We start from the raw sequence: 23576 nt of genomic DNA, 5'->3' as shown, positions 1-23576 counted from the left end.
GCAATTATATATATATATATATATATATATATATATATATATATATATATATATATATTAGCATGTTTGTGGGAAGGAGTGTTTTGCTCTCTAGTAGGGAAAATTTCTAGAGATTTTGAAAGTATGTTTGAAACTAAAATACATAAACTTTAAAAAGTCTCCAAACATTTTTACTCCTATATGACCATCCATGCAGTGCAACTCAATTCATGTGGAACATTCAACCCACCTATAATAATAACTACAACTACTACTAATTGTAAAAGCAATTTATTAAAGAAAAAACACAAAGAAAAAGGTTAATAAAATGATAGGTACAAGAAGAAGGTTTTTAAATATTTTCTTTTAAAAACCGATAAAAATGTCTGTGTGCGTCGCAAACTCAAGCTCCGCGTCGCGCTGGCGTACGCGCAGACCGCACAGTGTCCGTCTCTGCTTATGCAGCTGAAGACGCTAGAAAGTGGGCGGAGCGGAAAGTGTCGGTCCAATCCGGGCTGCCGTAGCCTGCTGCGCGCTCTCCAGTGCGCTCTCGGAGGCAGTGAAAACCTCCGGTGGGTATATGCGCTCGCAGATGTCATGTGAAACCCCGCATGCTGGCCTTACCGCACAACTGAAGAGTCCGAACACCGCTTCACGCACCTCTGGAATGGTTTTGCACAGTAGTACTCTCCCGCTTTGACGAGACCAAACTTCACCACCGAGGATTTTGTTTTTTTACTCTGGTTTATGTTTGTTTCTTCATGACTGACGCGTTCGGGAGCGAGTCGCCACCACTATGCGAGGTAGGACTACAACTGTTTGTGACAGCTCATTTGAATAATGAAGTATAGGGTGTTCTTTTCATTCTCATCCCACAGTCCTGTACCCACAGTTTGTCCATCATTCCTGGTACGGTCTGTTTCGTAAAGTCATACCGAAGTCAAGTGGTTCATACGCAGTCTATGATACACCGCACATTATTCCCGGTCTCGTGTTTATGGAGACTTCATCAGACAGAGACAACTTTACTCCAACTTTCCTAAAGAGTGGAATTTATGATCTTATGAAGTCTTAGCACTGAGTATATTACTTTAAGTCTTGGGCTTTTCATTTCATTTATGTACATGTGAGAAATTGCAGCTTATTTTTAGACTGTCACAGATTAGAAGATTAGCAGGGGAAACAGTTGCACCAAAATTTACCCGTGTTATTTTTATTCATTTAGTTATTTAAGTAATGTGGGTAGTGTTTTAAAGCAGACCACCACGGTGTGGGTAAAGTGGAGTTCGTGTCGTGCGTTCTACTGACCCATTTCCGTCAGTCAGGCGCCGCTGCGCGCTGAAAGCGTCGAAGTGCAGCAGCAATGTCCGCGCGAGTCCAGTTTAACACACGCGTTGAAGAGCGCGCGCTTTGCCCATCAGACGCGCTCTTGTCGGACTCTTAGCAGTTACACCTGTGATAATATGGAATAAACAAAAGCAGAAGTGTTTGTAGAGTTTTTGTTTAAAAATGCAAATATGTTTCAATAATAAAACGTGTCTTATATCAGTCAGAACGCTTTATGTTCTGACTGATATAAGATGTCGGAGTTCATGTTTTAAAGTGCATGTCGGAGTTCATGTTTTAAAGTGCAACATACTAATGCTCTGTTACATTTGCTATAGATTAATGCTATAAAGATGTTTTAATTCCTCTTTTAGATTGTGGATGACAATTTGAAATATTTTTAACATAAGCCTACCTTTTCTAAACATTTAAAAGTCTTTAAAGTCGTGTTCATGTATAAAATTTACAGTTCACGGCCAGGTCTTTATCATGGCATTGAAATTAGATTATTGGACTAAAATTAAATAAATAAATAAAGATGTTGAACTGTTAATTAAAATGTGCATTAAAGTCAGTTTTTGATAGAAAACTGATTTCAAATATATGTATTTATATTGTAAGCAATCTTCTGTTGTTTTCGTTTTTTAAGTAATTTTCGTTTTATAGTAAAATAGCCTATCTAAACAAATACAGCACACAATGCACGCGCATGACATTACACGTAGAAAAGAAAAACATTTTGATTTTTTATATGCCGACAAGTAGGCAGTCTAATCTGTAAGGGTCTAGGCAGCTGTCTTTTTCGTCTTTTCGTTGGAAAGAAATAAGTTTAGTGCGCGTGCCTGCATGGGAAGCACCAAAAAGTCAGTTCTCCATCTCTGTGTCACGCCCCCAGAGCACCTCTCTGCTTCTCTTTCTGTGCCCCAAAGGACCGTGTCAGAAAGAATCACATCAGTATCAGGGGCCTCTCACCGAGCACGACTCTCCGACGCTCTCCTTTTCACATAACAATCAAACTTCGTCAGCTAATCAGATATAGAAATGCAATCTACTTACAATCTTGTAAAATGCCCAATTACTTTTGAAGTTTGCATGGACATCATTTTTAGGAACAAGAACCAGATATAGAATTTTCAAACAAGATTACAGCCTACTTGTCTTTTTAATGGCATCGACAGGACGGAAGCAATTGCTATTATTTGTTTCAATTATTTACGGAATTAATCCGTTTAAAGGTTTTTTTAATCATTATAAATTTTGCTTTTTATATTTACTCTATTATGTGGTTCGCCGGCAGAAAAACATTTAACTCGATATAATGAGAAAAATAAAATAGCCTAAATCTTTCACCAATTGTTGATTTAGATAGGCTAGTAAAAATTAAATATAGTTATTAATAATTTCTAGTTAATGGTGGGTGTTAATTACAACACATTCTTGTTTATAATTAATGTATGTGTTTGCTGGTTCCACTTTAAAGCTGATTAAGTTTTTCTTAAAGGGCCAGTTCACCAAACCAAATAGTAATTGTCATCGTTTATTTACGTTTATGTAGTTTCAAATCTAAATGACTTTTTTTTTCCTTTGGTGGTTCACAAATAGAGATGTTATGACAGTCTTAGTCACCATTCAGTTTCATTGCATCTTTTCAATCAAGACAAAGTATGGTGACCGAGGCTGTTATTCTACCCAACATTATCTTTCATGGAATTAATAAAGTCATATGGTATATGCTATGATAAAAATTTTAGAGGAACTACCTTTTTAAGTGTTGGGAACAGCTATGATTTTTTTTGTTTTAAATATTAAATGAATCTATTTTGTTTCATATTTACTCACTGCAGGGTTTGTCAATATTAAATATTAATAGTACAAAAATATATTTATAAGAGGTAGAAAATGATACTAAAGGTGTTTTTGTTGACTGGCTTCACTAGTGCACTAGTTAGTGTGTCATTTGTGTACACATAAATGTGCCCTATTGGTCAAAACATTTATCAGGTTGCTTCATTGATCAGAGATGGACTTGCAATATCTTCCAATGCATATATCTGATGGACTGTGGTACCCAATCTAGTAACTCAACTCTACATCCGCTCCAAACCTTGTCTTCTCCATTACAGTGCGCAGTGCTGCTTCAGGGCTGGTGTTAGTTTTCCCACAACTCTGTCACACGCAGATCACGTTCACACATAGCCTACACAACACCTCTTGATTGCTTGAGCCCCGTTTTGATTGTTTGTCTTTAAAGAACAGCAAAGAAACATATCTGGCCTGTGTTTACTTCATATCTGACCATAATTTCCACAAATGTCTCTGAGCTGCATTGCTTTGTCCATGCTCATTTCAGTCCTTGCTGCACCCCTGAAACTCTGAGCCACAGACACTAAGATAGACAGTTACGCATGAACTCCCAATGCCAATAACTTTTAGCATCACATTGGCTTACAGAGTGAGAGGCCATCTCTCCATCGACCTGCTTGACGTTGCGTGGCTCAGCTCGCAGAAGAGCAGGATCAATATGCATGGCCTGTGTTTTTTTTTTGTTTTTTGTTTTTTTATTTAAGTGTGTTTTTTATATTACAGTTCGGGGGTGGATCAATAAACACAGTATTGTTTGTTTGACTGACCACACACATGACCACATCGCAGACATGGATTACGCAGTGCAAATCTCTAACCAGGCAGTAGGCCAACAATAACTAGATAAAACTAGCAATAACCAGCCACTGCTGCCACATCTGGTGTTTTCAATTAATTAAAAAGACAATAAAGTCTTGATATACATATAACCGTGAAACTGCAAGGCAGAGTCTATCCGAACTTTCACTTTGAAGCCTAGGTTTGTATTGGTACTAATATCATCTGGTCAGTTGTAGCTGCTAGTTTTTTCTTTTTGCTTTGCTGACTAATGGCTTGTACTTACATAACCTGTGAAAGATTACGCAAAGAAAACCAAGAGATGTAATCCCCTAAAGTGAGGCAGAAACGGAGTTACACAGCCAGCGCAAACCTAATCCATTAAGTATGTTGCGTTCTTTATTCTCCACTCAGTTTTATGGGCCTTTACACGTTAAATAATGAATTCTGGATTCTGCATAATTGTAGATCTGAGTTTTCCTTCTAGCTGACTACATAACTTCAACCAGATGTCTTGACATCTATTTCTGAGTGTGAGCGTGTCAGATTTTGTCCCCTGTAGTGTTTTTGTGAGCGCACCTTTCTTGAGTATCGACTGAGAATGTGTGGACTAGAGTGTGTCATCTGTTTGCTGAGCCCTTGTTTGAGATGGTTGAGTGTGCATGAGAGAGCAGCTCTGACAGAGGCTGAACTGTAAGGCTAAACATGTCCGTTTAATGTTTGCATTTTGCCCTTTGCAGCAGTGGCATTGCAGCAGTGGCATTTCTGCATGTTTTCTCTGCTTTGCTGCGCGTCGGATTTATTAGTTCTCTTCGACTGGTTTCACCCTTTGCTAGGTGTTCATTCATTCAGTAATGTGCGCTTTGGAAAGCGGCACCTGGGGCTTTTGATATGGTGCAGGAGGGGAGCTGACATCACTGGAGACCATTCTCCAACATGACAATGATGTTGCATGCTGAACTTACGGTATGAATATCATGGTCTTTTTTGTCTGTCAGTTTTTAAAATCATGCTGATTTTGTCCAAAAGTCAGATTCGGTGTGATATATAGTGTCCAGAAAATAACTTACAAGGCTTAATAGGCTTACTGTTCCACCTCAGGCACGGACGAAAGAGAAACTTTGTCTTACTCTTTAGAAAGAATTAAAACACATAGTTATGTAACACTGAAATCAGATCTAGAGTAGAGCTCTCTCGCTCTCTCTTTCTCCTGTGTGGTGTATGGGTCGTGTGCCCACTGCTCACAGTTAGTTTCCACTTCTTTCAGTTTCAGTTGCATCAGAAAATCTGTTTGCACAGACTTGTTTTGTCATACATGTCAATACTGACATGTCCACAGCAGGGTCCATAGAAAACACACATATAGTGGGGTCCAAAAGTCAGAGACCACTAGTGCAAATGCTTTATCCCCCTTATTTAATACAACATATTTAATTACTTATGTTATCAGCAATGTGTGATAAATTCAATTTAAATTTTTCCCCTCTGATTGCTTTAATGGCAGCAGCACTCAAATTTCATGAACTCCACAAGTTTGTGTAAAACCTGAAGATCATGTTCTCCAGCATGATTTCTGAAATTATCTGAAGAGCATCTTGTGCTTCAGTGGAAGCAAGAACATTTGACCATCTGCACAAAGAGTCTCTTGATCAATGCCAATCAAATTTACTTATTTAATTAACAACCTGTTTGTGCAAAATCTTAAATATTTCTTATTCATTTCCTTTTTTTAAATCTAGTATTTTCATTGACTTTTAAACTTCAGCTTATATACACAGAAATCTCATTAGCTCAGATTCATTGCACCTTCACAGTCCTCCTCTATGTTTAAAGGATCTTGCCTGCATACTCGCTCGTACACCGCGAACTCTTTGAACCAGATTTTTAAAGCATGCTAATAGGATTATATCTGTTTTAGGAATCCTCTAGGAAAATTACATTAGGAACGGCATTGAGAGGAAATGTCGAACAAAAAGGTGCGCAACAGAAGTACTATTTGTGCAAGCTTTTGAAATAGAGGCCCTTAAAAGAGATTTAGATGAAGAGCAAGAATGATCTTAGAGAATCAGACTGAGATGGAGTGATCAAGTGAGACAGAGAGAGAGAGAGACACACTGCGCTCTCAGGTGAAGAGAGGCCTTTAGATTGTGATCAATTTGCTTCTTTCAGAGAGGGGCTCCTGGGGCCACTTTGGGGAAGGACCTCGTTACATGGAATTAAATTGTGGCCTAAGGCGAGCTATTACCATCCCGTCCTGAGAGGAAAGCTGTAAAGAGGCATGCAGAACACACACACACACACACTCTACGATATACCAACATTTAGAGAACAGGCATTTTGATGAATATCAGGCCAATTTATAACTATAAATATAAATCTATATTTAGCTGTTGAAAGCACCAGACGTTTCCATACACATGTAATGTGCTACAAAAAAATTGTGATGTCCCAAACCAATAAATATATAATTACAGATGCATTTTAGATGTGGGAGGCCTTCAAATAATTGCCATGGGTTTTTATAAAAATAATAATAATAATAATATTCTAATTCGAAAGAGAATATCACTTGTGCTATTTCTGAATAACACCTGTTCATTTAAAAAAAATACCACAAGAAGCATGAAATTACCTAACAAAATATTTTTCACAGTATATGCTTTCTAATGCATTCAATTTGATAACCTCATCTAAATTTGTTTCTTCAGCAATACAGTGCATCCATATTTACTTCCTTTGACCAATCATGTAGGATTATGTAATTCTGAAGAGGGAAGAGTGAGAGAGGACACTGTCCAAACACCCAGATATGACATGGCTATGCTACCCTTAGGCTGAGTGACTTACTAACCCACTTTAACAGTTTACACACACAAATACACACACACACACAACCCATTGGACCACAGTCACAAACCTTGCTCTATGAAGCCTCTGCGTACTACAGTATACTGTAGCTTTCAACCAGAAACAACCTAAAAACACTCATCAAAAATGAAGCAATGAGTTCATGACTATATATATATATATACTAAAGTACTACTAAAGTATTTTGTGTCATGTCTCGCTGATGGCTTATCAGAGTGAAAACACTCATTCATTCCAGCTTTGCACATGCAGACATACACACAGTCAGTGTCTTAAAGAAAGTTCAAAGGTTGATGAGGTCAATGAGGCTGTGTTGGTGGAGGGCGGGCAGGTCATGAAGGTCAGACTGATGGACTCGTGGTCCTTTTGTGCCTAGTAAATGGTTACACCCACAGTATCAGAATTGACCTCCACACAGTTTCTTAATTCTGTTTCTTTTTTTCTGGGTTCCAGCAATTCAGTTTTGTGAGTTTCTTTGAGATAAAAGATGCTGTTCACACTGAAAGCGATAAAATCATGGGTGGTCATGGGTCTCCGTGTTATTTGCTAGTAGAGGTTCTTTGCTTTCTTACTATATTAGTGCATGTATTTTTCACCTCTTAGGGAGACACAGCAGGTGAATAGGCTAAAAACTAAATAATATTACAATAAAATTAGATATTGCTATGAATCTCTGCCAAGTTATTAAACCATTACCCTTTTTTGTATTACAAATTGTCCCCAAAACATGTTAAAATGAAATATTAGTATATGAAATACCGGGAACAGAGTTTGTTTGTTTTGCTCATGTTTACACACAATGTGTAAGTAAAAATCAAAAATTAAATATGTAAATTAATCTTTAATTTTTGTCCTGATGTTTGAGAACCTGTGTGGAAAGTTGATTTCTTGGTTTGTGCATGAAAGCTGAGATGACAAAATGAGGAAAAACACTCATTTTGATTAAATGTCTTGTAAGTACAGTGCAAACACTGCTAATTCAACATTTTATTTCTTTCATGGTTGCTATAGTGTAATTTGTTAAGGAAAGCAAAAAATTTGATGTGCGAATGGAAAAAAAAAAGCCTTATATTTTTTTATGTCTACCAAGGCCATACACGGAATTTATAAAATTTTTACCGTTCAGCATATGAGAATGATTTCTGAAGGATCATGTGATGCTAAAGACTGGAGTAATGGCTGCTGAAATTCAGCTTTACCATCACAGGAATAAATTACATTTTAAAAAACATTAAAATAGAAAACAATTACTTTATATTGTAATAATATTCTACAATATCACTGTTTTTATTGTATCGTATAAATGCAGCCTTATTGAGGACAAGAGACTTTCAAAAACATTAAAAAACTTTTGAATGATAGGGTAAATGGTTTACTTGTATATTTCCCTAATAATTATTCTGAAACAATAATGATTTGCAATAATGAGCTTCAGTATTGCAGTATACAGTGACTGGTTGAACACACAGCACATGTATTCTGTAATGTCAGATATATGTTGTTTTATATTCTTCAGAGGTTGGATTTGTGCCAGCATGTCCCCTTCTGTAGCCTCATTGAGGCAGCCAATCACATCTCAGATCAAAGATGCATGAGACTAGCACAGCTGATGACAAGCCAATGGGGAAATGCCTGCAGCCTCATCAACAAATACATATTCTGCATTAGAGATAAAATCCCAGCAAACTGTGGCACATACAGTAGGGTCTCATATGTTCATACAGTATGAACGTGTATAGAGATGCACAGACAGCCATACATGTAGTGGGGTTAGTATTATTTTGGTTATTATAATCGAGATACTATTATAGTTTTTATTGATATTTCATATTTTAAAATAATTTGAATACATTTTTATATTTTCCATTTTCATTTTGATCTTTCATTTTGGTTTACTAATTTTATTTTGTGTTTTTGCTATATAATTGTTTAATTCGCTATTTTAGTACATGAAGCTAAACTTAAAAAACTTAAAAAAGAAATACTGCCTTTGCAGCTAAGCTTAATTAAAATAAGTTTTTTATATATTTGATTTTAGTTCAATATGTATTTTATTTCAAGTAAAAAAAATGTGGTTTTATGTTTAGTTTCTGTTAACTCTAATAATTGTGAGTGGGGTAACGGTATTATTATTAGATATTATTGCAACCGTCTTTGTTTGACATTTCATAAACGAGGCTGTCAAAGAGGCATCTGAAGGTCAATAATAAAACTGGCCTATACGAGCATAGAAAGCACGTTACACAGAGCAGACTAAAAAGGTCTACAGCATGAGCAGGTGGCACAGATGGCGTCACCAAAATGACCTGAAGTGTACCGCAAAACCCAATTATTATATGTTAGTCTACAGACAAGGACATGCAGAGAAAATGCATTTGGATCATTAAACAAACCTGGGTTTCAAAACAATATATGCTAATAATAATTAGCTCATTTACATGACTTACTTAGCCCAATTGCTAAGGATTTCATGTCAAGGATTATATGAATGAGCCAAGAGACAGTGTAGGAGTTTCATACGGATAGAGTGCGTGGTTTGGCTCTTCGGCTGAATGTAGAGATGCTGGTCTCTTGAAACCTTGAAGACTTTATAGTGCTTTTTAGCTAAAGATAATGCAGGTGGTCAGATACTTACATCTAAATATTTTAAAGGGCCAAGTGGTGAAAAAGTGGAATAAAAGTGGATTTCCCTGTGGAATTGTCCTAATTATTTTCGTAGCAATACACAGTGGCATCAATGCTGAATCAGAATGCTAATGTTGCTGACAGTGAAAGCTGTTTAGTAAGTGCCCAGGGCCTTCATCTCAGAGTCCTTCCCTGAAGGAAATTATGTAAAACATGGATGAACACCACATGCTGTCGCAGGCTGCCCCTCTGCAACCACTACCCCTTAGGCCACTGTCAATCTGGACAATGTGCCACCTAATGTTGACAAGCTGCCATTACACTGACCCTCTCACCTCAGCTCACTGCTAGACCTTCAAAAACACATGCACATTCATCTGCAATCTCAAGCATTTCCAGTGCGATCGCATCCTCTAATGTTTGTCTGTATGAAAGAAACATGGATTGTCGACATGCTCACAAGTGTGAGCGCTGAAGATAATCTCCCACCTACACAATGTATTAGTATCACTGTTTAGCATATCCCAACTAGGCTCTGGAATATCATTGGGCCTGATGCCAGATGACAAAACAACATCTTATCATATGCATACAGGCAAGATTTACAACAAAGACTTCAAATGGCCTTCCATCTGCAGGCTAAAATTAAAAGACGGCAACATTATCAGTACATTCACCTGAAGGAATGCTGCAAACAAGGTTTGCGGGTATCATTGAGGCAGCTGCCAAATATCATCATCATCATCATCTCATCAAACTAATACAAAAAATAGCAATACACACGAAAGGTAGCTGTTGGTGCGTTACTCTGAAGTTATATATCCATCACATTTTTAGGAGAAAGTGATGATGTTATCATTTAAATTATGAATTACAACATTATCGCATTGTGGGTCGTGTTGGTACACATCTGTCACCCAGACAGCTGCTATCGACACCAAATATTTATTAGTGTTCTCCAGCGTGTAAGGGTGTATGCGTTATAATAAATTAAGTTGCAGGGGTGCTCATATCCACTTTAATGAAGCTAATTAAAGAACTATTTAGAGAGAGAGGGAACTACTCCTGGGACAGAAAAGAGCTTCATATCATTAGGAATCAATTATACAATCCACGTGTGTGTGTGTGTGTGTGTGTGTGTGTGTTGCTCTTTTTTCACTCGCACACAAATTAAAGGACTAGTTCACAAAAATAAAATATAAATGAATAAATTCTGTCATTATTTACTCACCCTAATGTTGTTACAAACCTATATGACTTACTTTCTTCTGTTGAACAGAGTAAAAATGTAATATTTGAAGAACATCCTGACTTCTCTTCTCCATATAATGAAAGTGAATAAAGTTGTCAAGCTCCACAATGACCAAAATAAGCACCAAAATATCATAAAAATGCTCTGTATGATTTGTACACTTTTCAACTGAAGCCATACAAAATTATTGTAAAGACAGGAAATGATCTATGAATAAAGACTTTTGACTTTTGAATATACCCTAGTAAAAAGGTCATATATTTAAAATACATTTATTTCATACTAAGTATAGTTCAAATCTGTTAACATATATACTGACATATTGCTTGAGACTTAATGATATAACAATTATAATTAAGCTTATTTGTAGTACTTCTTATGCACAATGTACATTTATATATATTGTATGGTCTTTGAATAATATCGGTCTTTAAATTCAAGATATTTAAAGTGTACCTGAAGTATACTTGAAATGGTTCCATTTTAGCACAATCAAATATACTTCAGTATATCTTTAGTTGGACTTCAGCACTACTTCCCCACAATTAAAGTGCATTAAGCCCAAAAATTAGTTGTTCCAAAATAGAAGACTTTAAGTATACCAACAGTACAATTGCAGGGTAGTTTTATTAAGCACATAAATATGTAATTAATTTTAATTTTAATTTAAATATTTATTTTCCACTAATCGATTAATTGTTAACCTTAACCTCTTAAACCCGATATGGGGCCGCTACTAAGTAGCACTTGCTTTACCAACACATATGGACTACATTTCCCCTGCTTTTATGTAATTTCACATATATTTATATAAAAACATGGTACGTTTTGGATATTGAGGGTGAGTAAATAATGGCATAACTTTCATTTTTTGGGTAAACTACTCCTCAAATCACACACGCTCTCATATGTGCAGTAGAAACATTATTTATGCAATATTTATGCGTTTACTTCCCACTTGGTAACTTGTGTGCAGCTAAACTGTGAGGCTAGCATGTGCGGTATTCCGCAGCTCCTGTCTGTCCTCGGCTAAGCCTGCAGGGCTGAGCTCCTCTTAACCATGGAATCGCCAGCACTGCACTCCCTCTCTTACGTAACCCTCTGATAGGCCTAACCCTTATGCGTAACAGCGGACAGAGGTGCTGTAACAATGCTATTTTGTGCAATAATAGCATTGTTTATGAATGTATAACGTGTGCGCTAATTCTTATTCCTTGGTTCTGATGCTTTTCGACAGATGCAAAATGCGCACGTCTTGGTGTAGTTAAACAGAAAACAAATTTGCCAATTTCTAATGGTTTTAGCAACACTAAGATGTTAAAAACCTAAAGAGATAGTTAAATCCGTCGCTAACATCCCTCAAGGTTTTTCTATTTACATATTTCATCGCATCCTTTTAGGTTTTTAATCCCTTAAGGAAATCAAATCAGTATAGGTACCACAATAACAAATGTGCAGCGTCGTTGTATTGGTAGGGATGGCGATGACATCATGTCCTGTTGGAATGTCATGGTGGTGTGGATGATTGCTCTGACAGGCAGACTATACAGGCCTCCTACCCACAAACCCAGGGAGGCTGTGGTTGTCCTGGCAACAGTGACACAGACACGGACATCTCCTTATTTCATATGACAGGTCTACACACACAGGCCCTGTGGCCATTCTCACACAAACAGACACATCCAATATATTCATTCAGACCCAAACACACTCATACTCAACCCACAAACCATTTATTAAACACGCGTATGCTGAATGTATTTCTCAACTCTCTTCTGTACTGCAGTCATCGATTCAAATTTTGACTTGATAACAGTAACTAAACTAATTCTAACATGACATAAACGCGCGGAGCATGGCATATTTTATCAAAGGTCAATACTGCTGTGGCCTAGCGATCCAGCTCCCTGCTTTTAAAGGGCTATAAATAACTTTATAGCTGTTGTGTGCAGTTTAAGGTTAAAAGAGTTATTTACAACACCGTTTTTTGTATGAATGTGTTCAGGTTTCTATGCTCATTTGACCCAGTTTGGCTCTGGCACTGGTCAAAGTGGGTCACGAGAGGAACCGGTCCAGTGTTCGGAGTCTGGGGCCAATGGCGAAGAACTCACAGTCCTCATTACCACACACAAAGCCTGAAGATTTAAGTACCAGGGCATTTTACACTGCTGAAATCATCATTCTGTATTATTTGGCCTTAAAAGCAAGGACAGGGTGTGCTAGTTTTTCTTTTTGAATAACTATTTTCACAAGGCTTACCGTGTCCCGCAGATGATAATATTAGTATCTCAAGATGAAATGCAGTGATTACAGAATAAGTAATTGTTCTGAGGAGCCCTAAAAGTGTATATAACTCATTCTAATGAAGTAAAATGAAAACACTCAGAAGCATTCATAAGTTACTGTTAAGCAGAATGGTTTCAGTTTTAATGCAAAGCAGGTAAAGGCACAGTTATCCATATAGGAATATATTTGTGGCATGTTGTCAGTAACCACATCCAGCCATCCATCTATCATTAAAAATAGTACATTTAGTCATTTAGCAGACACTTTTATCCAAAGCGACTTACAAATGAGGACAATAGAGGCAATCAAAACCAACAAAAGAGCAATAATATGCAAGTGCTATGACAAGTCTCGGACAAGTCTCAATGACAAAAAGACATTGAAATGTATTAAAAATATTATATTTACTGAGGTATTTTTTGTTGTTGTTTTATAATTTCCCACCATTGGTATATGGCTACACAATTAACCTATCCCATCCCAACACTAAAATGTTCTTTCTAGATTTTTTTTCTCCTGGTAAAAATGTCGAGCGTAGAAAATCACCTGACCAAACCCGGAAAACAGGTCTCATCGTTTCCGCTTGTCGGAGAACGTATTAACAGACGTATTAAATAACAGCGATATCGATGGACTTTTAACGTAATCAGTTAAACTAGCAAGCTGTTTTATTGTTGATGTTTTATTCCATTTTTATATGTAAATGTTAGTGAAAAGAATAAAAAAAAAAAAAACTTTTAGATACCAATCCTTATAATGTGATGGACATTGGTTATGATCATTTTTGTATATTGAGTAAAACAGCTTCATATTTAACGAAGTATAAGCAAAACGCTTGAACCAGAAGCGACGAGACCCGTTTAACAGTATACAGACGTCTGTTGCACATAACCCCTATTGCCAATCCTGCTTCACATTTCACACAGGGGAGTCAATTCAAGGTTACATTGTCCTGGGTTGTGGTCCCTGTAACTGAGGGTCATTGAGGGCAAACACCCACCCCCATAACCACCAAAACCACAGACACTGTGGCTTAAGTCTAGTGTGCTAGACTGAGACCGGAAGAGCTATGGCCCAGACCAGCCACAGCTTAACCAAGCAGCACTAGTTAATGTATGTATGTGTGTGTGTGTGTTAATCCCATTATATTGCCCACAGTATGTGTGTGTGTGTGTGTGTGTGTGTGTGTGTGTGTGTGTGTGTGTGTGTGTGTGTGTTTATGTGTTTACATTTAATTTTTCATATATTAATAAATGTTGCACAAATTTGACAAAAGCAAATATTCACATATCATTCATAAAACATGTTTATGCATATACTCTGTATGAATACAAGATACATTCTGGTCAGCGTGTAATATATACACTAGTCAGCCTGTCTGAGTTTCTATTCTCACAGTCAGATTAGCTGCGCACACACATAACTAGAGATGCACTCACACTTCCCAACCTCTGAGGTTCACACTGCGGTCTCGAGTCAGGTGTGTGTTTGCGTCTACAGTGCTTCTGTCTGAAAATGAAGACAGATGTTGTAGGTAAGAGGACATTTCTGGTTTAACGGGGTCTTAGTTTGTTTTGCTGTTAAAATGTTCACTTCACATTCAAGCATAAGAATTGAAGTAACAGTCAAGTAACATTTCATTTACCTCTTTTATCTAATGCAAACTACTGCTCTTAATAATGGCAGTAGAATATAGCAGTTGTGCTTTATGTATTTTGTCACTTTTACAAATATTAATTTATTGCATGATTTAATTTGTTTTTATGTATTATCCTATTCTTTAAGTCAATTTCCTGTAAACTGTGTGGAGATGGAAATAAACTCAACTCATAAATGTAAAATAGTGTAAAACAATTATGTAAAATTATTGTACATATATATTTATATAGAAAAATGTAACCGTTATGATCTGGAGTCATAGCTCAGATGCGTATTTTGTATGTTTAATTGATTTAATGTAAAGCATAAATGTGTGTAAACTAATATTGCGGTTAAATATTAGATCATGAAACTCATGATTGACATTATATGACTTTATTAATATTGTGGTCAGTTTTGGGAAGTTATATTGTGAGTGATGGACCTTGCATGGAACACACTTAGCAGTTCTTCTGCTTCTAAACTATATTGGAATTGCTTCTGAGATTGCTGTTGCATTTGTATTTGTTTCATTAGCAAGCTGCTTGGACTAATTGCGTGTTCCTGTGGTCCTAAAGAAAACAAAATCTACATGCAAATGTACAAGAATGAAATTAACAGCTAATAAATATAGCATTTGTTCTTTTTGTACATCTTTTATGTCATTATAGGCAGATGTGAATTTGCGTTTGAGTGAGGAAAGATTAATTGAGAATTGCTGCATCAGATAAGCCAGTTGAGAGCAGGGGAACAAGCATGTGTAGAAATAATTTAGGATTAGATTGGGTGGCTAATCTCTTTATTGTGAGTGTGCAGTCTCAGCAGGGAGATGGGTTTCTCTCTCTGTCTTCCTCTCCCTCACTCTCTTTCTCTCTCGCTCTCTCAAAGGTTTTCCGTCTCCTTTTATCTTTTCTTTTACATTTCCTAGTGACACGTGCAAGAGACGGGAAGGTTGGAGCTGAGCCTCACAGCCATGTATTTGTATTTGGTTCCTCATTAAACAACTTGCCATATTCTGGTTACATAATTCAGTGTGTAGCTTGCTTCTGCCTTTGCCTTTGTACATGTGCGTTATAAGGGTTAGTTATTTTCATCAAGGAACTCTCTCAAGCATTATGCTTTAAATGGATAATGGAAGAAGAAATTTTGACAAAAGCACAGGTGAGAACCTATTCTGGTGAACCTGAGAGAAATGCATCAAGGGGTTTGGACCTTGACTCACATCTCTCAGCTGGTCTAATATTTCTCTTTCTGTCTTGAAAGAACCGCACATTACAAAATGTCAAAGTGTCTTGACACAAATTTAAAGGGTACATCATGGTCCACTATAAAAGCGACATCACTCTTAGAGTCAAGGTGGCCATTGTGTCACCTGAGAGAAGCCCTGATGTGCATCCCACAGTCTTCATCAAGCAAATGAAGACATATGGTTACGTAACTGTATTTTTGTTCATTTCTGTCTGTTTTCAGCCCAAATTGAAGTCATACCATGCAAAATCTGTGGAGACAAATCATCAGGCATCCACTATGGAGTCATCACATGTGAAGGCTGCAAGGTCAGTGGAAGATGTGCCTTTTCTTTTGTGCATTTGTTAGTCATCATACAGGTGTTTTCCGGCCATCCATGGACTTTGCAAAAACATCTTCAATTGCACAAAAAAAGGGGAAAAAAATCTATATTTTGTCTTGCAGAAAAGCTATGTAAGCATTCTTAAAACAAGATAAAGTTATCCAAAGCAGGTTAACAGTTCAATATTTAGACGATTTCAGAGAATGAATGATTAACTATGACAGATTATATTAATATACTTTTTTCATTTACTATAATAATAATAATTAATTTTATTTATGGGTGCCTTTCAAATCACAAAAGGACACATAATAAAATACATAGACAATAAATGAAAAGAAAACAATGCATAATAATACACAAAACTTCATCAATCAAAATAAGCTAATCTAAAAAAAAATTATTGTATTGTATTGTATTAAAGTATTGACTGATTTTTCTGCATGTTACTTATCTACATTTTCTGTTGTTGTGTCCACTGTAGGGTTTCTTCAGGCGCAGTCAACAGAACAACGCGTCCTACTCCTGTCCCCGTCAGCGCAACTGCCTGATCGACCGAACAAACCGCAACCGCTGCCAGCACTGTCGGCTCCAAAAGTGCCTGGCTCTGGGCATGTCCCGGGATGGTAAGCGGAATCATATTCTTTCTTACAAACGAACAAACTAATCAGCTGCTTGTCGACAAGCTAGATTGATCTTATTGATCGCTTTAAACCTGCACTAATCTCATTCATTTTCTTTCACCCTCCCCCATATCAGCTGTTAAGTTTGGCCGCATGTCCAAGAAGCAGAGGGACTCTTTATACGCAGAGGTTCAGAAACACCAGCAGAGGCTGCAGGAGCAGCGGCAGCAACAGACGGGCGAAGCGGAGGCCCTCGCCCGTGTTTACTCCTCCAGCCTCACCAACGGCCTCAACACCCTCAACCACGAGATTGGGGGAACGTACGCCAATGGTCACGTCATAGACATGCCCAAGGGTCAGCCGAACGGCGCTCCCGGTGGCTACTACGGCATGGACTCCACACAGGCCAGCCCGGATCAGTCAGGACTGGACATGACTGGAATGAAGCAGATCAAACAGGAACCCATATACGATCTCACCCCTGTTCCCAACCTTTTCACCTACGGCTCCTATCAAGACAGCCAGCTAGCACCTGGAGTGTCTATGGGGGAATTAGGTACGGAATTAAGTTCATGGTTCACTGGTGTACAAAATGCTTCAAAATGCTTTCTAGCAAACATATTTACCTTGGTTGCAAGAAACAGTGGTCCTATATTCTGATTTTCTCTTTACCAGACCGAATTGCACAGAACATCATAAAGTCCCACCTGGAGACGTGTCAGTACACAGCGGAGGAGCTTCAGCAGCTAGCCTGGCAGACGCACTCCTATGAAGAGGTCAAGATGTACCAAAGCAAGGTGCGAGGTCACTCCCTCAAGGAGCAAAGAGCTCTGTTTACATGCTTAAACACTTCCTCTGTCCCTGAATCTGACTCACAACGCCAAGTCGTACATTCATTTACATGCTTTTACACCTGGTGCTGACTCTGTCATCTCTCACCCTTTATTTCCTCTTCACTCATACTTCGTTCCCTCTTCATAGTCACATTGCACGCTTGAGATCAGAGTTCATTAGAGTATCTCAGCCCCCTGGAGCTGATCCTATCCAGCTTTCGCACTGATATGGAGAAAAAGAGAAAGCCAGAGAGCTAACGAATTTAGCTAACGAACACTCAAAGCACAATAGGGGAGGGTGCCAGACGTACTACAAGCCCTCTTCATTTCCCTGTGTCAAATGGATTATGGGTAATTACCGAGAAGCCCTTTGAAATAGTGCCTATGAAGATTCGCTATACAGGGAGTGAATTGGAGAGCTCACAAAAGCAATTTGCTGATATCACATTTTCAGTATTCTGTGTGCTCTGAAAGGATGTTTCATAAATGGGAAACTACAAATTCTGCCTTTTTTGGCGTGATTTTTTCATGAGTACTGAAAATTTCAATCATTACTTTTTAAAAGTTAATTAAAGAGTCAGAATGTACTCTACAGAAGATGTTGTTTTGTTTCAACTCCATTTTTTAAATATATTAACACTTTCTGAAAAAATTTATCAGTTTTCATTTATACACTGATCATAATAAAAAAAAATGTTTAATGAGCACGAAATCAGCAGAATGTTAAAATGATTAGAATGATTCCTGAAGGATCAGAAATCTAAAAATCTACTGGCTACTGAAAATTCAACTTTTTAAAATATATTTAAAAAGTTAATGTTGTTTTACATTGTAATAATATTTCATAATATCACTGTTTTACTGTGTTTTTATCAAATAAAAGCAGCCTTGGTGAGCAAAGAAGACTAAAAAGCAATACGTCTTCACTTCAGACTTTTGATCCCTAGTGATATTTGTTATTTCTTTAATTTTTTGTGGGGATGTGATTAGACAATAACAATTATCAACAATGATAATAATTCAAATATTTTCAATGCATCAAAAAAAAAGCGCATTTACTGCAATTATTAACAAAGAAAAAAATGTTTCCCAGGCCAGAAGCATACAAGAATTTATCCTGAATACGTCACAGATGACAAGCTTATGCATGAGGCTTATGTGTGTGTGTTTCAGACACGGGACGTGTTGTGGCAGCAGTGTGCTATACAGATAACTCATGCCATTCAGTATGTGGTAGAGTTTGCAAAGCGCATCACTGGCTTCATGGAGCTTTGCCAGAATGACCAGATATTACTACTGAAATCAGGTAAGAAACAGCCTCTGCTAAACTCTTTCGTGGGTCCACACTATGAAACAGAATGACCAACTGTACATAAACATACCATACTGCTACTGTACGCTAATTACGACTGGCCTGCTTAACACTTTTCTCACATACTCAGGGTGTCTGGAAGTAGTGCTGGTCAGAATGTGCCGGGCATTCAACCCTCTCAACAACACGGTTCTGTTTGAGGGGAAATATGGAGGCATGCAGCTATTTAAAGCTCTAGGTACATCTACTTCCTTTTCTCTCGTATTATATTTTCCGCATCATTTACAAAATGTACACTCTAAAAAATGCTGGGTTAAATACAACCCAGTGCTGGGTAAATATAGGACAGAACACATGCTGGTTTGTTTTCAACCAATAGTTGGTTTAAATGTTTAACCCATCCTTCTGGGCAGTAACCCAACCGCTGGGTCTAAACAACCTAAGTGCTGGGTTAGTCCATATTTTACCCAGCGCTGGGTTGTATTTAACCCAGCATTTTTTAGAGTGTACATGAAATAAAAATAGTTGAACATCATCTTAAAAGGTTAGTTCACCCAAAAATGTAAATTATGTCATTAATTACCCTCATGTCATTCCAAACCAGTTAGACCTTCATTCTTCTTCAGAACACAAAAGATATTTTTGATGAAATCTGAGAGTTTTCTGACCCTGCATAGACAGCAATGCAACTGAAATGTTCAAGGCCCAGAAAGGTAGTATGGACATCATCAAAATAGTCCATGTGGCATCATGAATGCACAACAAAGACTGACACGGAAGAGAAGAAATGTTGAATAAAGTCATTATTTTTGTTTTCTTTGTACACAAAAGGTATTCTCGTCACTTCATAAAATTAAGGCAGAACCACTAATGTCACATGGACTATTTTAATGATGTCCTTACTACCTTTCTGGGCCTTGAACATGGTAGTTGCATTGTTGTCTGTGGAGGGTCAGAAAGCTCTCGGATTTCATAAAAAATATCTTAATTTGTGTTCTGAAGATGAACAAAGATTTATAGGTTTTGGAATGACAATTTTCATTTCTGGATGAACTAACCCTTTAATAAAACTGCATTCATTGTAAATAATTGGTGATAATTTAAGCATGTACTCTGATATACTGTATTGACCCTCCTGCAGGCTGTGACGACCTGGTCAGTACAGTGTTTGACTTTGCCAAGAGTCTGTGTTCACTTCAGTTAACGGAAGAGGAGATCGCCTTGTTTTCTGCTGCAGTGCTCATTTCTACAGGTCAGGCCTCAACAGTATCTTAGTTAGAACATAAAGATGTGTCCATTGAGTATTAATGTGGCCAAATCAACATTTAGTATGTTTATTTAATGAAACTACAATCTGAGTCCTACTTATAATAGCAGAATTCTCACAGAGTTTTTACACCAGCAGATATTAAAAGATGATTCTCTTGCATTTCTAGACCGGCCGTGGTTAATGGAGCCCAGGAAAGTGCAGAAGCTACAAGAGAAAATCTACTTTGCCCTGCAGCACATCATGCAAAAGAACCATCTGGATGAGGACGCGCTGGCCAAGGTAGGACGTCTCAAGTGACCATGACACAGTTCAAACAGGGACTTATCACATGACTGACGTAACTCAAATAGATTGCTGTTTTATCATGTGACCCCTATTCCTCTGTACCCCGTTCTGCAGCTGATTAGCCGGATCCCCACGCTGGCGGCTCTGTGCACTCTCCACACAGAGGAGCTTCAGGCTTTCCAGCAGCTCCACCCAGAGACGGTTAACATGCTGTTTCCCCCCCTCTATAAGGAGCTTTTCAATCCCGATGCCGCTGGCGTCATGCCCAAATGACCGCACACGTTCACACGCACACTTCGCAAAGTCTTTCATTCAACAACCGGAGATGTTGCAGAGGATGAGCACTGTGTCGCAGCATACGCAGATTTTGCAACCACAAAAAAAACAAAAAAAAACTTTAGGAATGTCCTGCACTTCAAAAATCCAACTCAATTTCACCGGTACAGTCATAAGAATGTATATATGCGCCAGCAGCAAAAGACGCCCTCCATTTGACAAGAAATGTACAGACTTTAGGACAATTTAAGCTGTCTGTAAATTGAGTAAGTTAATTTCTTTCTCGCTCGCTCTCTTTTTTTTTTTTTTACAAAATATTGTTCTATTGAAATGAGAAGGTGGGGAGTGCATTCAAAATGATAATGTAGTTTTTCTCTAGTACAAAGTGGTATTCCAGTATTAAATCTTGTTCTGTTAATATTTTAGTCATAATTTAAAAACAACAGTGGTCTCAAAGGCCCGTACCTTGTCTATATAACTTTTTCGTATTTGTTTTGTAGTTTTACCTGTACAGAATATTTGAAGTTGAAACTGGTATAAGGTTAACGAGGGACCAACTTTGTTTGGCCACGTTTAAAAGCCTTGTCTGGGCTATGTAGATATGTATAAACGGCACCACAACATTAATCCTACAACTAAGGATTTTTGAAGTGGAAAATAATTGATAATGAATACTTTTCCATACAAAAGTATAGAGATATATATTTTACAAAAATTGTATGGCCGATTACCATCTTGTCAGTCATAGCTGCAATAACAGTTTCTGTAACTGCTAAAAACAATCCGGTTAAATGTGACTTTATGGAAAGCCCTCAGAACTGCTTCAAATCTATTATCCTGTTTGCTCTAAATGCCTCAAAATACTGTTTTTACTGCCACACTGCCAAAACTAATATAGCACTAGTTTAGTGGAGCTGCAACCTTCTGTCTGTGAAGGCATAAATCACTAGTACATGATCATTTACTGCCACTGATAAGAAGTCAGTGAACTCAACTCTTTTCTGCCACATTCATAGACGATTCTCTGACTTTAGCAATAATGTCTAATATGTCATTATATGCCCAGGCCAGCCTGGGCCTGTGGTATTCTTAACCTTATGCTAAATGTAAAGCACTCATCCTTATTTTTAACATCAATTTATTAATGTTGTCTGTGTTTTTTGGCAATGCGTAATACAAGATAAAAATAAGTCAATTCCAAAAATGATATTTTTCAAAGAAAACAGTCATGGAATTTAAGCGATCAATTGGAAAATTGACTTATTTAAAAAAAATTATTTCAGACATTCCATTGGAATTTTAACTAATCCTGAAAGATCAGTCAAATCGGAATTCCTATATAAATTAAGATCCTAGTGAATAAACGGGAATTTCTTTTTTTTTCATGTTCTTATTTATGTATTTATTATTTTATTTATTTATTAACTTTTTCAACACAAAGTGCTACATTTAGGAATAAAAAAGGAATATTATTCGGAGTAGGTGATTGTTTTGGAATTTACCTGGTTAAGAAACAATTTTAGCAAAGCAGATTTAAATACGACATTCTTAGACAGTCTTTAACAACCACAGAGAAGTTTCCTGTTACTCAATATTGCTGAGCATCCTTAACTTGCTGTAATTCACTGTTTGAAAAATCTTAATGCAAGTAGGAAGTGACAATCATCTTTGACTATTCGTATTGCAGCGTAGAACCACAAAATGCAGCTACTGTAGGAAGACTAGTAGTTCTACGAGGGCATTTTGGGTTTGGACCCTTTTGGTCGAAGGTAAATCTTGTAAAGTACCACCTTTATACCACCAGGTGGAGATACTGAGAGCGCTTTTCCCCCTTCTCTTGACCTGTACTCACAGGATGTAAAGCCATATGTCAGTTTCTTATGAAGGAATGAACACAAACACTCAAGCAAGCAGTTGACATGTGGTAACAACGATCAGTGAATTTTTAGTACGTCTTGATGCATTTATATTGTGAAATGCACTTGAAAGCACTTAACAATGAAGGATTAATAACTACAGATGGTATTGGTATTAAATACATGCACAAATGTAGTCTGCTGAGAAGCAATCATACTACCTGTTCAAGTCCTACTGAACCAAACGCTCTCAGCCCAACTTTAGGGAATGTTTCCAATTCCTTCAGTGTCAGTTTCCTGTTCAAGACAATCATTTCTGGGTGCAATTTTTCTTGGCACCCATCTCAGGGACTTCTCTTTTAATGTTTTCAATAGAAAGAGAGTACTATTTAAAAAAAAAAAAAAAGGAAATTTTTAGGGAATAAAATACAATCACAGCGGTTTCTTCACATACAAAACCAACCCAGACAAGGCTTTGGTGTGTGTGTGAGTGTATGTGTGTGTAAAGCGTATATACCCATCGTTGAGAGGTGAAACAAGCTCGACTGCGGAACAGGCCTCGCCGCACTGCATCGCTTGTTCCACGTCCCAGCAAACAGCTCTCTCTCTCCCTGTAAATATCAATGTGCAGCAGTGTACTAGCAACGGTGCCTGTGCTCCAAATTAAAACGTTGTAATTATTAAGCATCTCCTGAAATGAAATGTATTTTATGTAAGTTAGATTATTTATACAGAGCATGAATAAGCTGCTCTCTATCTATTTCTATGCTCATTACAGAAAATGGATTCAGTCAGAAATCATTTTAAACTTATGAAGGCTTTTTTTGTATTAGACTGTGAATTGAGGGAGAGAGGAATTTGTATCTATATGAGAGGTTCAACACTGTTAGGTACTGTAGCAATAACTGGAAGCATTTACTACAGTCATCTTTGCATT

General features: G+C 37.4%; 1 protein-coding gene across 2 annotated transcripts; it reads left to right on the top strand.

The window, feature by feature from the left end:
* The first annotated feature begins 520 nt into the window (after window positions 1–520).
* On the top strand, window positions 521–23030 carry LOC306870423 (nuclear receptor ROR-beta-like). 2 transcript variants are annotated; one of them, XM_079417684.1, is made up of 10 exons: window positions 521–782; window positions 16085–16170; window positions 16669–16810; window positions 16944–17363; window positions 17483–17604; window positions 18814–18946; window positions 19083–19190; window positions 20094–20204; window positions 20389–20501; window positions 20622–23030. In XM_079417684.1, the coding sequence occupies exons 1-10, from the start codon at window positions 776–778 to the stop codon at window positions 20778–20780; spliced, it is 1401 nt and encodes a 466-aa protein (XP_079273810.1). In that variant the 5' UTR covers window positions 521–775; the 3' UTR covers window positions 20781–23030. The 2 variants fall into 2 exon arrangements, with proteins under 2 accessions (XP_079273810.1, XP_079273809.1); XM_079417683.1 differs by lacking the exon at window positions 521–782 and adding an exon at window positions 14441–14510.
* The last annotated feature ends 546 nt before the right edge of the window (window positions 23031–23576 follow it).

The sequence above is a fragment of the Barbus barbus genome, assembly GCF_936440315.1.
Source record: "Barbus barbus genome assembly, chromosome: 5".
NCBI lineage: Eukaryota > Metazoa > Chordata > Actinopteri > Cypriniformes > Cyprinidae > Barbus > Barbus barbus.
This window is presented reverse-complemented; position numbering and strand designations above follow the sequence as displayed.